General features: G+C 35.8%; 2 protein-coding genes across 6 annotated transcripts; both read left to right on the top strand.

Moving 5' to 3' along the window:
* The first annotated feature begins 4,519 nt into the window (after window positions 1–4,519).
* LOC141666521 (putative apyrase 6) lies at window positions 4,520–9,738 on the top strand. Of its 3 annotated transcripts, XM_074472575.1 has the most exons (9): window positions 4,521–5,419; window positions 5,934–6,046; window positions 6,336–6,443; window positions 6,623–6,677; window positions 8,164–8,355; window positions 8,457–8,554; window positions 8,680–8,876; window positions 9,000–9,114; window positions 9,195–9,738. In XM_074472575.1, the coding sequence occupies exons 1-9, from the start codon at window positions 4,816–4,818 to the stop codon at window positions 9,225–9,227; spliced, it is 1,515 nt and encodes a 504-aa protein (XP_074328676.1). In that variant the 5' UTR covers window positions 4,521–4,815; the 3' UTR covers window positions 9,228–9,738. The 3 variants fall into 3 exon arrangements, with proteins under 3 accessions (XP_074328675.1, XP_074328676.1, XP_074328674.1); XM_074472574.1 differs by having other exon boundaries at window positions 4,520–5,419; window positions 8,167–8,355; window positions 9,000–9,738; XM_074472573.1 differs by having other exon boundaries at window positions 9,000–9,738.
* A 2,599-nt stretch (window positions 9,739–12,337) lies between these two features.
* On the top strand, window positions 12,338–17,198 carry LOC141664368 (uncharacterized). 3 transcript variants are annotated; one of them, XM_074470303.1, is made up of 8 exons: window positions 12,338–12,500; window positions 13,494–13,791; window positions 14,299–14,370; window positions 15,101–15,165; window positions 15,346–15,502; window positions 16,055–16,135; window positions 16,241–16,330; window positions 16,777–17,198. In XM_074470303.1, exons 2-8 carry the CDS (start codon window positions 13,531–13,533, stop codon window positions 16,891–16,893), a joined length of 843 nt encoding a protein of 280 aa, XP_074326404.1. In that variant the 5' UTR covers window positions 12,338–12,500; window positions 13,494–13,530; the 3' UTR covers window positions 16,894–17,198. The 3 variants fall into 3 exon arrangements, with proteins under 3 accessions (XP_074326404.1, XP_074326406.1, XP_074326405.1); XM_074470305.1 differs by having other exon boundaries at window positions 12,338–12,566; XM_074470304.1 differs by lacking the exon at window positions 12,338–12,500 and having other exon boundaries at window positions 12,573–13,791.
* Window positions 17,199–17,218: the final 20 nt, after the last annotated feature.

Genomic DNA, 17,218 nt, shown 5'->3' with positions numbered 1-17,218 from the left:
TTTTTGTGAGGTTTAGTGGCTCTAGTGTTTTTCTTGAATTTCATCTTTGCAAATCTTCTGGACAGAAATGCAAGATGCTCATCAATACCATCTGAGTCATCTTGGCTGGAGTTGTCTTTATTTTCAGCAACTTGCTCTTTCCCCTTGCTTGATTCCTGATTTCTTATACCATCTTTGGAGTTTGATGTAGATCTCGCAGTTTCTTGTCTGCATTTCCTCTCATCTTCAGCTACCAATGCAACTGAACTTCCTTTCTTTCTCCCCTTCTCCAATACCTCATCCTGTTCCAGCTCTAGTTCATAAGTCTTCAAGATTCCATACAATCTTTCAAGAGTGAAGTCCTTATAATCTTGAGAGTTTCTTAAGGAGACAGTCATGGGTTTCCATTCCTTTGGCAAGGATCTTAAAAATTTAAGATTTGAATCCTTCACCTGGTACACTCTTCCATACAGCTTCAGTCCATTCAACAGCTTTTGGAACCTATTGAATGTTTCATTTAAAGATTCATTTTCTTCAAAATGAAAGTATTCATACTGTTGAATGAGAAGCTGCATTTTGTTTTCTTTCACTTGTTCTGTACCTTCACACAGTAGTTGAACTGTGTCCCAAACCTCTTTGGCAGTTGTGCAATTTATCACATTATCAAACATATCCATGTTAAGACCATTAAACAAAATGTTCATAGCCTTCTTATCCTTGTGGACTTCTTCTGTGTCTTCCATTGTCCATTCTGCTCTAGGTTTTGGAATGGATTGACCAACAACAACTGTGGCTGTAGCAACTGTTGCTACTTTGTGGGGAATGTGAGGACCATTCTCAATGCAGTTTACATAACCTTCATCTTGGGAGAGTAGATGAAGGTGCATTTTCACCTTCCAATGGTGATAACAGTCTTTGTCAAGAACTGGGATCTTTACTGCAATATCCTTCTTACTCATCTTTGTTAGATTCCAAGATCTTTAAACTCTTTGTATGTCAAGAGCCTGCTCTGATACCAATTGTTATTCCTAGTGGACTAACAATGAGATTTACAGAAGGGGGGTTGAATGTAAATCTCAAAACTTTTTCAAGTTTTGAGCAGTTTATGAAAGTTGTGTGTTCAAGAAGAACAAGTGTGTGAATTGCTTTAAGCTAATACAGACAGATATATATTCAAGCACAAATGTAAAGAACACAACAGACCTTAAAAACTTTTCTGGTGGATTTGTTGTTCCACCAGAGATGGTATTTTAGAAAATCTGTGATTAAGCAATGTTGATCACAGCTGCATCCTAGTACAAACTAGATGAATTTTCTCTCAATATTTTTCTAAACAGCTCTGGAAAATCTCTCTTCTAATTACTAGCTTCTACTTGGTTTTTATATTACCAAGTGTACAAGTGAAGAACAATATAAAATACAGTAATAAAATAAGATCTTCACTTGCTTCTTTTCCTGTTCACTCCAGTACTTTGTTGACTATTGCATCTTTGTACTAGAGAAGAACGGCTGCTTTTTCTGTTGTTCCTGAAATTCGGCTACCACATCTCAGTTGTCTCTATCAACCCATGTGCCTCTGTTTGTAGGTACAACTACCCCTTATCAACGGCTAATCATCAGAACATCCGTTGAAGCTTTCATCCGTTGATGCACTCATCCGTTGAAGGATGTTATCCGTTGATGACTTTATCCGTTGAAGCTTTAGAGACATCCGTTGAAGCTTAGCTTCTCATCCGTTGAAGGTCTTTAAGTCATCCGTTGATACCACTTCACTTATACAAAATTACAAGGCATGAAGTATTTACAATTGGCCTTCCTATCTGCATATCATCTAGTAGTCAACATGACTCATAGTTTCTCTCAACTTCCAAGAATTACATTTTAAATACAGAGACTGAAATATGCTACAACACTAGACTTATTTCTAAGTAAAGCTACACCATCAACGGATAGCCAAAGTGGTCTTATCCGTTGAGGCTACAGACACTAAATTTCTACTTAAGGATTTTGTTAAACATATCATCAAACTAATGCACATACATTCCTAACAAACTGAGTTATAAAGTTAACACTGGTCCTCTAGTTAAGTTAAGAAGAACAATCAGATTAGAAAAATTGTGAGTTCTCTCTCAAGAAAGAAGCTAAGTTCTAAAACAAGAACTTAGAGATTTTGTAGCAAAACACTGCTTGATTTTTTAATATAAAATTAAGTGAGTTTTGAAGATCTTTGTTTTATATATTTGCACAGCTATTTATGTTTAACATCCATTCTACTAAATCATTAACAACAACCAACTGCTAAAGCCTAAGTCAATCGAAAATCAAATATTTAAGCCAAAACACATTCACCCCCCCTGTGTTGTATTCATACCTAACAGGAGCCCAAGACGGCTAAGCACCTCCTTAATGTACGACCCGAGGCCAAACCGGTCAAGCAGAAAAAATGACTTTTTTAGCCGAAAGACAGAAGGTCATTGAGGCCGAAATGGAAAAGCGGTTGGAAACCAAGTTTATTGAAAGAATCGAGTATCCTGACTAGTTGGCTAATGTAATGGTCGTCAAAAAATCTAACGTAAAGTGGAGAATGTGCGTAGACTACACAGATCTCAACAAGGCTTGTCTGAAGGACCACTACCCTCTCCCCAGCATCGACCAATTAATAGATGCCACGGCCGGATACCAGGTACTTAGTTTTCTTGATGTTTTTTCCGGTTATCACCAAATTGCTATGAACGACCAATATGTGCCCAAGATAGCGTTTATAACTCCGTATTAAAATGCCCTTCAGACGTAAAAATGATGGAGCCATATTTCAGTAAATGGTGAACAAGGTATTCAAGAAACAAATATGCCAAAATATGGAGGCTTATTTGGACGATATGATCGTGAAATCTCTATTTTAAGACCATGTTGAAGACCTGAGAGAGTGCTTCGAGACTCTCTGAAGAAATAATATGAGAATTAATCCGAACAAGTGCACATTCGGAGTGGCAAGTGGAAAGTTTATGGGCTACATGGTCATTTCTCGAGGGATCGAAGCAAAACCGGAAAAAATTGAAGCCGTTATCAACATGGAAGCTCCAAAGTGTATCCGAGACCTTCAAAAACTAACGATGACTGGCAGCCCTTCAACGATTCATCTCCAGGTTGGCCGAGAAAGCACTTCCCTTCTTTGTCGTGCTCATGGGGTCGAAGAATTTCGAGTGGGGGCTCGAATGTCAGAGGGCATTTGAAGAAGTAAAAAAGTATCTCATCAAGGCCCCACTCCTAATGAGACCTGATCTGAAGAAAATTCTTCAACACTATTTGGTTGTATCCGACCGAACACTTGGAACGGTTATACTAAAAAGTCATGAGGGAAATTAACATCATGTTTTATACGTGTTCCATGTGCTTAAGGATGCAGAAACACGGTACCCTAGTGCCAAAAACTTTGCATAAGGGTTGATCATGGCCTCCCGAAAATTGCGTCATTATTTCCAAGGTCGAACAGTTCAGGTCATCACCGATAAACCATTGAAGAAAATTCTGACAAAGCCAGAAGCTTCGGGAAGGGTTGTAGCTTGGTCCATCGATCTAGGAGAATATGACCTCGAATTCGTTCAGCGAACGACGATCAAAGCTCAAACACTGCCAGATGTTTTGGTCGAATGCACATTTTCAGGACCGAAAGACCTTGCATTTGAGGAACAACTCATTCGGATCCAGGAAAAATGAAAATTCTTTGTGGATGGTTCGGTCACCGGGAAGAAGTATGGTGTAGGCTTGATCCTCTTTATTCCTGATGGGTTCAAAATATGCCAAGCTATACGGTTTGACTTCCCCCTCACCAATAATGAAGTAGAATATGAAGCTCTCTTAGCTGGAATAGAGTTAGCCCGAAGCCTTGAGGCAAAGCACCTAAGGGTATTTAGCGACTCCATGCTGGTGGTCAAGCACTTCTCAGGGGAATATGAACAAAGGGACCCCCGTACGAAGGCCTATGCTGCTAAGGTAAACGATCCATCTTCTCTGTCATTTGAAACTTTTGAACTGAGTCAGATAGGCAGGCAGAACAACAGTCAGGCAGATGCCATATCTAGGCTAGCTTCGACTGATACACAGAGCTTGACTGGTTCTATCTATCTCACCGAAGCCAAGACGCCTTCGATCGAAAGGAAATACTGTATTGAAATACACCAAGGCGCCGATTAGATGATCCCAATTCATATTTTTATGGAAAAAGGAATTCTCCCCCCGGACTGAAGTGCAGCTCTAAAAGTAAAATATAGGGCATCAAGCTACACTATTGTAGGTGGAAGGATGTATAATCGCTCGGTCACGCATCCCCTCTCGAGATGCTTCAATTCCGAAGAGCATCAACAGGCTTTGGAGACGGTGCATGAAGGGATTTACGGAGAACATCTGACTGGTCGGTCTCTTTTCTTTAAGATCCTTCGATAAAGTTCTTTTGACCGATTTTGCGAGCCGATGCGTGTAATTCAAACCCCACGACCCATTTTAAAAAAATAGAAAGTAAAAACCCCTGAAATAACCCGAACCGAACTAGACCGGTCACAAACAAACACCATTGAATCCAAAAAGAAAAACCCAAACAAATCAAAATAATAAAATAAAAATATCATCATCGTCTCCAAAACATCGGCAAGAAAATCAAGAGAGAAAGAGAGGGCAAAATCTCTCCGACAGCCCTCTCAATCTCCGATCAAAACCCATTTCAAAGATCCCATCTTTTTCAATTTTCATCACATATACACACATATACGCACAGTGGTTTTTACATATCTATTGATATCTATCTTCTTCATATGGTTCTTTTTTCATTACATTCTTTTGATGCGACGATTGAATGCTAAGCCAGTCGTCAATGATCCATCTCTCAGTGATAAAGGCCCAATGGATTCTCTCAAGTTTCGTCCAATTAACAGATCCACAAGTCTTTTTTCTAAAGGAGCCCAAGTGAGTGCCAAGAATGCTCCAAGATCCAAACTTTTGTTGTTTTCTGTGGTTTTTATTAGTTTTGCATTGTTAGTTTTGTTGTTTTTTGGGTTTAAGAATGTGGGTCAGAGGAATTTTAGAATCTTGATTGATGGGGGAAGTACAGGGACAAGAATTCATGTTTTTGAGTACTGGGTTAAGAATGGTGTTCCTGAGTTTGATTTTGGGAAGGATGGGTTGGTTTCGTTGCGAGTTACGCCTGGATTGTCTGCGTTTGCTGGTGATCCGGAGAAGGTAGGTGTGTCGATGAATGAGTTGTTGGAATTTGCTAGGAAGAGAGTGCCTAAAGAGTATTGGGAAAAGACCGAGATTCGGTTAATGGCTACTGCTGGATTGAGGTTGGTGGATGGTCGTGCTCAGGAGGAGATTTTGGAGGCTTGCCGGAAGGTTTTGAGGCCTTCGGGGTTGAAGTTTAGTGATCATTGGGCTTCTGTTATTTCAGGTATGTAATGTGGTTTGGTTTTGCAACTTTTGGTGCGTTTACTTTATGTTTATTGATATGCTAGTGTTGCAACTTTGGGAGTAATGTGTACTCGGGGCATTCAATATGTCGTGTGTCATTACAATGTTATGTGCACCGATTTATAATTTGAAGCTTGAAGAAAAGATTGTGTTTTTGAATTGTGTCTAGTGCTGCCAATCCTGTGTTTTTTTCCTTTTATACTGAAGATAATGGATTTTTCTTTCCTTCATATATTGTACAGAAGCTAATGGCATTCGATTCTAGTGTTTTTTCCTACTTTGTCTAAATGTACAACATATCTTATCTGAATTGGGCAATGCTACTACTATTAAGTATTAAGTGTACGTTTGTTGGCTAAATATCTATAGCTCTATTCCTAATCTTCGTGTTCTAGATTAATATTATGCATTTGGTAGATATGGATTCCAAGCGCATTCAATTTGAGCATTATAGTTGAAGATCAAGGTCTAAAATTTTTAATCTTAAATTTTAGGTTCTGACGAAGGATTATATGCTTGGGTTGTTGCTAATTATGCCCGAGGTAGTCTTGGTGGTGATCCTGAGCAAACAACTGGAATTATCGAACTTGGTGGTGCCTCTGCTCAGGTTTATTTTTGGTCCAGCTACTTGGCCCCGGTTTATCCATTAATATTTATAACAGATGAAACTTTGCATTAATTTTATTTGAAATAAGATTTCTGTCAGTATGCGAAACTTTGTTTCTTCTCTATCTGACTCCATAAAAAAGTCAAGTTTATTTTATTGCCTTTTTGTTAGACTTTTTTCCTCAAAATAATCCAGGGACTAATAGTTATCAGGGTTACTACTACTTCGATTAGGCCTACTTAATACTATAACTGATTGTAAAATAAATCAATGAGTGTAACTATTGCAGGTAACCTTTGTCTCGAGCGATCCAGTACCTCCCGAGTTCTCACGCGTAGTTAGATTTGGGAATTCCAGTTACAATCTATACAGCCACAGTTTGCTACACTATGGCCAGGTAACATAAAAAATTTGATTTATTTATTTGTGACTGTATTGGATTTTGTGTTGGTACTTGACTGTAACGTCTACTACAAACTATACTGTTAATTCAGTTTCTGCTATCACTTTACTAAGCACAACTTATATAAATTATCCCTGATGATTTAAAATTTTCCAATTGTATTTTTTTTGCAGAATGTTGCATTCAACTTGCTAAAGGAGTCGCTTCTTAAGAAAGAATTAAGAGTGGGTAGGTAGAAGTAATCTACTTTCTGTTTTATGTGCATTACATCTATGATCTATGTATAAAGATCATATAGAACTTTGAAAAACAGTGACCACTTATGGATGGGGCTTCACCCCTCCGCCACCCGCCCAACCTGACCCTGATTCGATCCCTGCATTGAAATGGGGTGGTGGTGTTCATGGATTTTTTTTGTTACGGACGGGGAAAGTGGATTTTAATATAAAAACATATGTGAACAGTCGGGATGGGTAGTAGTTCCTCACCTCTCTGATCCTCAAATACATGTCTCTGACTTTGATCCTAATATCCAATTAAGATAAACTTTTATTTGTTTTTAAAATAATTATTATAGAATATGTACTATGTGTCTTATTACTTTTATTTATGACATTTTTTCTTAAGTTTTCAGTCGTTTCTGTTAATATAATTTTTTCATGTTCTAATTAAAGTTAATTAAAATATTATAATTTTAATGTTTAGTTTATATCAAAAATAAATGTTGTCTCAAATACGTTTAATTGATTTTAAATAATGTAGTATATTTTTTATCTATAGTCTTTTTAAAGTGTATTTGTGATATATTATTTTTTAAAAATTCCTGATACCACCTTGGAGCTTGGAGCAGGCATGGGAATTATTTTGAGGTTTGTTTTGAAAAATACGATTTTTAAGTTATTTTTGCAAAAATACGTTTTTTTAAAGTTTTACTTGAAAAATACGATTTTTCAATTTTTTTGCAAAAAATGCGGTTTTGCAACTTGGTGCAACCTTGAATGCAACCAAAAAGAGTTTCAGTTATTTTTTAGAAAACTTAAAAGAATTTGCATATCTTGTTGCAAATCGTATTTTTGCAAATATTTTCAAAAGATAAAATAAAGTCGCAAACAAACTTAAAAAAGTAGTATTTTTGATAATTTCTCAATTATTTTTGGTTTTGGGGATCGCGGGCGGAACACGACTTTCTTGCCCAGTCTTCCTAAATACAATATTTAACTAAATAACTTAAATTAGTAGGAAAGGTCTATTGTTTTCATTCAGATTAAACAGTTGGATGTTCCTTCACGTATAACTCATTTTCAAATGTCAATGTAGTGTGTTTCTATCTGACTTTTGATGGGGTGTACCAAGCTCTTAATTGTGTCTAAGGTGTCCACATTAAATCACCTCTTGTAGATCTGTGTTAAAATACTGAAAGTGTAGTCCCTTGACTTTGCCATTGCGCATACCCTTTTGATGTGAAGCAAGGAATGACTATTTTTTTAGGCAAATGAGGATTATTATTCAAAATAAGATGATATTTCAAGGCCTTTTGTATTGTTCCCTTGTGTCTTTGGCTATTAAATCGGCCTTCCTGCATCACCCCTTCTCTTGGTTACGATAAGAGGTTGTGAGATTAAGCGTCAGCACAAGCATGGGTGCGTGAGTATTTAAATTTCTGCAATTTTGCCATTTAAAAAATGTATTCTTTACTTTATCTTCATCAATGCAGCAGCTAAATATGTTCAAACAAAGAAACAAATAGATCCTTGCACTCCTCGAGGATATATATATGATAAGTTGTCGGAAGGTCTCTCTCCTAGTTCTATATTGGAAAATAGAAGGTATTCACCTGATCTACATCCAAGTGGTAACTTTTCAGAATGCAGATCCGCTTCCCTGAAGTTGCTGCAGAAAGGCAAGGGTATGTTTTATAATTTTTCCGTCTTTGTACTTTGTCTAATGGAAATCAGTAATTACTGTTAGTTTTGTAATGGTTGGAGTTTCTTTTTACATAAAATGTAGAGGAATGTTCATACAAACACTGTTCTATTGGATCAACATTTATACCGAGGCTCAGAGGGAAATTTTTGGCCACAGAAAATTTCTTCCATACATCTAAGGTGCTGCCTATTTTCTTTTTTTATTCATCAAATTTGTTCACGGTTATTTCGCCGTTGAACCTCCTATTTTACAATTTGCTACCATCTGTCAAATAATGTCAAAATTTTAATTGTCTCCCTTCTAGTTCTTTGGGTTGGCACCTAGAGCATTTCTCTCTAACCTACCAATGGCTGGTGAAAATTATTGTCAAGAGGATTGGTCAATGTTAAAGAGGAAACATCCCTCACTGGATGATGAGGATTTACTTCGGTTTTGCTTCTCTTCAGCATATATTGTGGCCCTACTTCATGATACTCTGGAGATTCCTATGGATGATCATAGGTATTACTATCTGCTATCCCGAGCGTAATATACATTGATGCATTTGAGTTTCTGTTATTTGTAAATCTTTTTAATTCTATCCAGAGTTGTTTTTTTAAAGTACTAATCGGCATTTTACATCAGGATTGAGTATGCTAGTCAGGTTGGTGACATTCCGCTTGATTGGGCGTTGGGAGCTTTCATCTTGCAGGCCACAACCAACACAGAAGTAGACGACTCAAGTTGGATCGCTAACATTGTTAGTAGTGATTCTTCTGCTTGGCTTACTTTTTCAATCTTCTTCGCTGTGTTGATATTTACTACATGCTATATAACAAGGTGGAGGAAACCTCAGTTGAAGACCATATATGACCTTGAAAAAGGCAAGTATATAATTACACGCGTCGGTAGGTATTCATAGATTTTTTTCTTGCGGAGATGAAGCCTATGGTGCTGATATAGAAGTTCATGAGAAAGGAAGGAAACACCTTTGGTTCATAAGTCCAGGTGAGCTGAACGAACTGTCCATCGTTGGATGTTTTTGTCAGTGCCTCGTGTGATGGGATGATATGATGTATTGATATAAGCATGTTAATTACATAGTTGAGGTCATCAATACTTGGGAAATTTTCCATTCAGACTCTAGGAGGGGTGAAACATCTCAGACTGCCGATGCAAGATATTTATGTATTTATGCAATTTTCACTGTATTGGTTAGGATGAATATAGAAAGGTCGGGTTGTAGATGATATAGTTGAGGTTACTTGATTCTTTGGAGGGTAAATTTCTGTGGCTCGATGGAGTTATTGAAGCTATTTCTTGCTTCTCCTTAGTCCTTGACTTTTGCTTCCAAATGGCATCAACATATGATTGGTTATGTCATATGACTGGTATGTTCTCTTATTTCAAAAACATTGCGTTGCTTCTGAAATCAACAAAAAATCAGGTATAAACATTATGTTGTATAATTTGTTCGTATCTATAACCAAAGCAACCAGTTACTTAATATCAGTAAGATTTAACACTTCAAATTGAAATCCTCGGGTCTTTGCGTTTCATGGTCTCATTGTGGCTCCGCCAGCCACTACTGTATTGACAATGTTGCAGAAATCTTGGGGTTTTTTGTGTTTTCATGGTCTCACTGTGCCTCCGCCTGCCTTTATAGTATTGACAATGTTGCTCCACCACTAATAGGATCGAAGTCTTTCTCACACCAAGTTGTATAAACAAATCTAGGAAATGAGGCGATCGTGAATTTAACGCAAAATATTAGAAAATTCTAAAGTTTTGCAGAGCAGAAAACACAGAAACAACGAGGAAAAAGGTTGAACAAGTTCGATGTTTATTTTGACAAAGACTTCATTAGTCTTACTATTCTATAGTCTTACTATACTATAGTAAATTTCATTAGTCTTACTATACTATAGTCTATATGTTCCATTCACGATGCCAATACTTTACTATACTTGTAAATTTCCACTAGGTTTCGATAACTTTTCTACCTTGATCGGGTAACTTGAAATCGACTCATGCAGACTTCGAAATCTACGAGCTATACATATTTTATTTAATTTTTTTTAATCTTTTCATATATATATATATCACAATTAAGTTTATATCTTTAATCTTCATTTTTTCAATTGTAATTTTTAAGTCACGGTAATTTGTTGGGTTGAGCTTGCATATCACTTATAAGTTTATATGTATTTTAATATGGGATGCTTGATAAAAAAAATTAATTATTTAATTGATCGGTTCGAATTTAACTAGGATTCGATCGATCTCAACTATTTACAAACAATCCGAACTCGACTCGTTTATTAATATGTTTAAATTCGAAAAACATAAGTTGATGAATGAGGTGACCGAATTTGGTTTGACTAGTTAAGAGAAAAAATTGAATTTGAACATGATAGAAAAACTTGACTCAATCCGACTCGTTTATAGTGTAGCCTAATGTAAATTCACACATTTTGTTTAAAAAAAATCAGTCAATCGGTCACACAAATATCTCAAACCAACTTTATATGGTTAAGATTTATGATTTGCGAGCATTCTATATTTGACATTTTTATTTGGGCCGTGTTCCATTAATTTCTTATTTAAACATATATCAGGAGCATATTTTTATCTTAAAAAAGGTGCGAAATAAAAAATTATCACATGGTAGCGTAAAAAGAATTTATAAACGGTTTGTCTAGTGTGTGCTAAAGGTCACACATTAAACATTAACTTTCATGAATTTAAAGTGTTTTTATTAGTAAAATTGATGTAAATGCAGGAGGGTCCATCAATATTTATTATAGAAGCATCATTTAAAATTTAACACATCATTTCTTACGAGCACACCACAAAAAATCCGATTTATAAAACAGACATTGGATTCCAGAAATTGGGACTAACGTCGTCAAGATACGCCCGCTCCGGTAAATCCGAGGCTCTTGTCATTATCGATACACTGGCAGTAGTGCTGCTAGATCTTTTGGCAATCCCCTTAATTCAAACAGTACACACACCCCTCATGCATATATATATTTTATCCCAGCCACTAATTATAGTAACAAAATAATTACAACTATCCGAAAATAAAGAGGTGACCCATAAAAGATAACCCCACTTAACTATAATATATAAGTGATATACTCATATGTATATTATAGATAATATATTAAAAATAATATACTCCAATATACCCCTTCATTTAGCAAAAAGATACAGACAATCATAATTTATTAGCTATATTTGTTGAAACAAAATTCATCTTGTATATATCGAATTAAAATATGGCACCATAATTTCGAAAAGAATAATATTATGTATTTCAAAAAATGTTCCCAAATGACACGTGTTATTTCATTCCTCACACGAGCAGTTCATTTATTAATGAGGTAACAACTTACGACAACTCACCCACTGGTAATATTTTTGGGACTCGATTATTTCTTTTTCGGAAATAATTTTGGAATCTCTAAGAAATTTTCTTAAAAACATACGTCTTAATTAAAAAAATAGAGCATATTTAAAAAAAATCCATGGTTAAAAATATTTTGTAAAAATACTATCATTTTTCTAAAAATATTTTTTTTATGTGCAAAAATACTTTTTTTTCAATTTTTTTTAAAAATACGATTTTCTGCAACTTGATTCAACTAAATACATCATTCAACTAATTTATTCAACTAATTTATGCGACTCCATGCAAGCTCATGCAATCCAAATACAACAAAAAAAACTCGATTCAACTAGTTGCATGTCTGCTTGATTTTGATTGATTCCGTATTTTTGCAAAAGAAGTCCAAAAAAAAAATTGCAAAAGAAAATAAAAAAATCATTTTTTTTTTGCTAATTTCTCAAAAAATATCTACATCAAACAATATCTCATATTTCTTTTTGGATAATTGAAGATTTGATATTTAAGTTAATGCAACAAACTAAATTAAGGTTAAGAGGGGGAGGATATATAAATTCAAAAACGCGGAATTGACAACAAAGGATAAAACTGATCTTCCTCCTTTTTTGTCCTGAGAGAGAGAGGGAGGATTTAATACGACAAGAACAAGAACAAGACCCCTTTGCTTGGGTGGGCCCCTACGCGCTTCTTGTCTCCCTCCCTTCGTTTATCCCCCTTTTTTCATTCATTCCCAGGTACATGCATTATATATACACAATATCTCCTTCTTGTACCATCCTTAAATTCATTGTTTTGCTTTGGTAAGAACAGCTTCTGTATTTAGGTGTCTTGTTTTATCAAACATTTGACTTTTTTGGCCTTTTCTTTGTTTTGGGTTCTTGCATTTTGTGAAAAAGATTGAATCTTTATTGTGTTTGTGATTAAATCGAGGTGTCTCTGGCTTTTCTTTGTTCTGGGTACTTGCATTTTGAAGAAAAGATTGAACCTTTGTTGTGTTTGTGATTAATTGAGCTGGCTTAGGCTTTTAATTGTTTTGGGTTCTTGCATTTTGTGAAAAAAGAATGAATCTTTGATGTGTGTGTGATTAGTAGAGCTGTCTCAGGCTTTTCTATGTTTTGGGTATGTGCATTTTGTGAAAAATTGAATCTTTATTGTGTTTGTGATTAATTGAGGAGTCTCTGGCTTTTCTTTGTTCTGGGTACTTGCATTTTGAAGAAAAGATTGAATCTTTGTTGTGTTTGTGATTAATAGAGCTAGCCCAAGCTTTTCTATGTTTTGGGTATGTGCATTTTGTGAAAAAAGATTGATTCTTTGACGTGTTTGTGATTAGTAGAGCTGTCTCAGGCTTTTCTATGTTTTGGGTATGTGCATTTTGTGAAAAATATTGAATCTTTGTGATTAATAGAGCTGGCTCGGGTTTTTTTTTTATTATTTATTTTGGGTTCTTGCTCTCTGAGAAAATATCATATCTATAGGGCTGTCTGACGATTTTCTTTGTTTTGGGTACTTGCATTTTGAGAAAAAGATTGAATCTTGTCTGCGTTTGTGAATTGTGATTAATAGAGCTGGCTCAGGCTTTTCTTTGTTCTGGTTACTTTAGATTTTGACACAGAGATTGTATCTTTGTTGTGTTTGTGATTAATAGGGCTGCCTCAGGCTTTTATATATTTTGGGTACTTGGCTTTTGAGAAAAAAGATTATATCTTTGTTGTATTTGTGATTGATAGGCTATCTCAGGCTACCTAATTTGTAAAAAAATAGTAAATGGGTGATCATTTAGTTCTTGATGTGGACCGGCTTGTGAAGCCTGAGATATATTCTGGGTTAGATGAAAGGCGATCTATGCCGCCTGAGATGTTGGTGGTGGGTAAATCCTCCTCTGCCTCATCTTCTGCGGTGGGAGCATCAGATGAGGGAATGGATGAAGAAGAGCCCCTTTTAACCACGGCTGAGTGCCGTATTTGCCAGGATGAGGATGAAATTAGCAATATGGAGTCACCTTGTGCTTGCAGCGGCAGTCTTAAGGTAATTTACAAGTTTCTGTTTTTTCTTTTAAAATTTATTTTGATTGTTGTGGTCAGGTTGGAATGTAGTGCTTTTCCTGACAAAGTGAGAGAAAGGAATGTGATTGATTGAGGGGGCGAGAATTTGGAAGTTGTGAATTTCTGTTGTTTGTCATGAAATTGGGCGTAAAAATATCAAATATCCTCTAAGATTTGAGAATTTGAATCAACAAAGTAACACCAATTTTACCATTGGTCTGAAACTTGAATTTTGTTGCTGCGATACCTTAATTGTATAATATATTGATCTTTTCTTAAGGAAAACATATCTAGTAATGCAAACGAGTGTTATAAGGAAACCCTGCTTGTATCTGATGTCCTAATAGACTATGCTTGTTACTATTTGAAATATTATCTGCCATGTTCATGTCAGCCTCTTGTTTTTCTTGGGAAATCGTTAAGCCCATGTCTTTGTTGTTTTTTTGCTGTCTTTAATTTGATTTGTCCATCTTTGCTCATTTTTATGCAGTATGCTCACAGAAAGTGTGTTCAACACTGGTGCAATGAAAAAGGAGACATCAACTGTGAAATCTGCCATCAGGTACGTCTACTACTTATTATATGTATGAGTTATTTGCTATTTTTCTTTCTGCTTTAGTAGAAGAACAGGACATGATGTATCTCCCTGCACGTGCAGTATAATTTACGAAATTGAATTTAACAGACAAGCTGCTAATATTTTGCCGTGATTGCGTATTGTATAGTACTGTGGATCATCTATTTAAATACCCTGTACATTTTTTTTTAAAACTTAGATCATTGCCATGTCCTTGGACAAAGTTTATGTACTGTGATCCTTACTTCCTCTGTTTTATGTTACTGAAGTTAAAACCACTGGTTTCAATTTGGACAGAAAACATAAAAGTTACTTAGTTATTACTCTGGTCTGCCAAATTTCCATGTTAATATGCCATTATATTCACCACCAATCTCTTGTGTGGCCCAATGTGTTTCTCCCCGTGTGTCCTTGCTTTGATAATTGATGGTACTATAATCCCTTAAGCAGACGAATTGAAAGGTGAAAGGTCAATTCGGATGGTTTGTATTTTGTTTGTATCTTACATTTATCTACAAGGAATATTGTACCCAACAAAACTTGCTTTCTGTTTTCGATATAAAAATTAGATGTGAAAATTTGTGATTCTTTTCTGTCTATACGACTATAACCGCTGTTGCTGCCACTTATTATTATATATGTACATTCTTCATGTGATTTCACTTTTGTGTCTTGTAATGATATTTATTTTTTATTTTTTGGCATTGATATGCAGACTTATCAGCCTGATTATACTGCTCCTCCTCGACCACGGCTTGAGGAAGCTACTATAGATATTGGGTAAGCTTAATGGTTGATTGTTTTGCTATATTACTATCCTTAAATTTGTGTTCATAAGGATTGCTGGCAGTTCAGAATAGATATGTGGGGTAATCAACCCCCTGGTAATGAGAAATAAGAGATTCGGGTTTATATGAATAATGGTAATAGACATTCTGTTTCCTTTGTTATACCTATCAGGGGAGGATGGCATATTTCTGGCACGCCCTTGGATCTGCATGATCCTCGCATTTTGGCAATCACAGAAGCAGAGCGTCAAATGTTAGAGGCAGAGTATGATGAATATACATCAACAAATGCTAGCGGAGCTTCGTTTTTCCGTTCAGCTGCTCTAATTGTAAGCCCTTAAAGATTGAAAATCACAGAAGCTAGTGTAATGAGCATTTGGTACTAGTAGGTTTTGGTTGATTAGTTCTGCTTTTCACTTCACACTTTCTTTTATACTCCCTCGGTCCTATATATTACTCTTTTTAGAAAAAGTTAGTCGCCAAATAAGTCACTCTCTCGAATATAGGTGCACATAATAACTTTTTCCCAAATTTGCCCATTCCTCTCTCTAAGCGTTTGTTGTGATTTTTCAAGTGGGTTGCACTCCTATGGTTCTTTATTGTAGGTTATTAACGGTTAAAATTTTCAGGGCATAGATGAGAAAATGTCAATTAGGTTGCACCGCAAAATAGTTTCTTAAAAAAAGGTATTATTAAAAAATTTGGTGCAACTAAACATTATTACATTGGACTTCAGTTTTGTCTTGATAAAGCATAACTATCTGCAATCTCGCAAGAACGTCCATATTAAAAGCTTACCTGGGAGTATGGCCTTCGGCACGCCATGTCTTACCTTGATTTAATGGTCTTGAAATCTCACCTTGTATTGCTTTGATTGGCAGTTAATGGCTCTCTTGCTATTAAGGCATGCAGTTACTGTGACTGATGTAGATGAAGATGGCGATGCATCTAACTTCTTTACTGTAAGCAGCAGCTTACACTTTTTAGATTTAAGTTCCAGGATCTTGTATATCTACAATATTTAGTGCTTTTCGTTTTGACCCCATTAATTATTATGATGCTTACAGCTTTTCTTGCTGCGAGCTACTGGATTTCTGTTTCCCTGCTACATCATGGCCTGGGCCATCAGTATTTTGCAACGTCGAAGACAGAGACAGGTTAGTAACCGTCTAGCTCCTACAATTAGAACCCATATCATGACCCTGTGCATTATATTTTCAACTTTTCTTGAATACACATGTTTTTTAAATTCAAAACAGCTGAATGAACTCGGTGGTAGTAAGTGTAATACAACATTATTATTCTACACAGTCAGTCTACCTATTTCAGCTGTTACAAGTTCACTGCAAATTAGTGCAGTGAGAAGAAACCATTAAACACGTGCAGGTTTAGACATAAATGTAGGATGATTCAAATATTCAATTAGACAGCATTCTAGTGCAACCTAAAAATTATGATCAGACACAAATTACCTTTGAAATATCTCCTAATCACACTCTTGATCCAAATGCCACGTCTCCGTGTTATTTTTCCCCTTCTCATATATTACGCACTATGTTTTAAAAATATGAGACTCATACAATAATGTTCCTGGTGAAAACAGGAGGCTGCAGCACTAGCAGCAACACACTTTGCCTTCATACTACAATCAAGAACCCCCAGGGGTCTACACATTACGCTAGCTTCAGCACCCACTGCCACCACACAGCAGCGTACTTAATGTGCAATTAACTTCTGCAGTAGCTCTGGGCAGATGGTTGCGGAACCTTTAGGTAGAAATGCACCTGTCGAATAAAAAATATAATTATTTCCCGAGTTTCTGTCTATAGGAAAGGATGGCACTTTTGGAGCATTTGTTGCATGGTGGAAGATGTTGATTCAAGATCTCTCTTTTTTCTCCATTCCTTGAGTGATTTTGTAAATTTTGAAAACTAATCACATGTATCTGTATTTTGTATGTTATACTTGGTTCACAACTGAAATTTCTTTTTTTTTCTTTTTTTTATGATCATAATTTTTACTGTATATCTTTTCCGAGGATGATT

The sequence above is a fragment of the Apium graveolens genome, chromosome 6 (genome assembly GCF_009905375.1).
Source record: "Apium graveolens cultivar Ventura chromosome 6, ASM990537v1, whole genome shotgun sequence".
Classification (NCBI taxonomy): Eukaryota; Viridiplantae; Streptophyta; class Magnoliopsida; order Apiales; family Apiaceae; genus Apium; species Apium graveolens.
The sequence above is the reverse complement of the archived record's forward strand: the minus strand, read 5'-3'. Positions and strand labels throughout refer to the sequence as shown.

Excerpts from the sequence above, each read along its gene's own strand:
- LOC141666521 (XM_074472573.1), top strand. The coding sequence starts at position 4,816 with ATGCGACGATTGAATGCTAAGCCAGTCGTCAATGATCCATCTCTCAGT. Across the intron at positions 6,047-6,335 it reads TTGGTGGTGCCTCTGCTCAG|GTAACCTTTGTCTCGAGCGA; the intron begins GTTTATTTTTGG and ends TAACTATTGCAG. Across the intron at positions 6,678-8,163 it reads TAAGAAAGAATTAAGAGTGG|CAGCTAAATATGTTCAAACA; the intron begins GTAGGTAGAAGT and ends TCATCAATGCAG.
- LOC141664368 (XM_074470303.1), top strand. The coding sequence starts at position 13,531 with ATGGGTGATCATTTAGTTCTTGATGTGGACCGGCTTGTGAAGCCTGAG. Across the intron at positions 13,792-14,298 it reads CTTGCAGCGGCAGTCTTAAG|TATGCTCACAGAAAGTGTGT; the intron begins GTAATTTACAAG and ends ATTTTTATGCAG. Across the intron at positions 14,371-15,100 it reads ACTGTGAAATCTGCCATCAG|ACTTATCAGCCTGATTATAC; the intron begins GTACGTCTACTA and ends ATTGATATGCAG.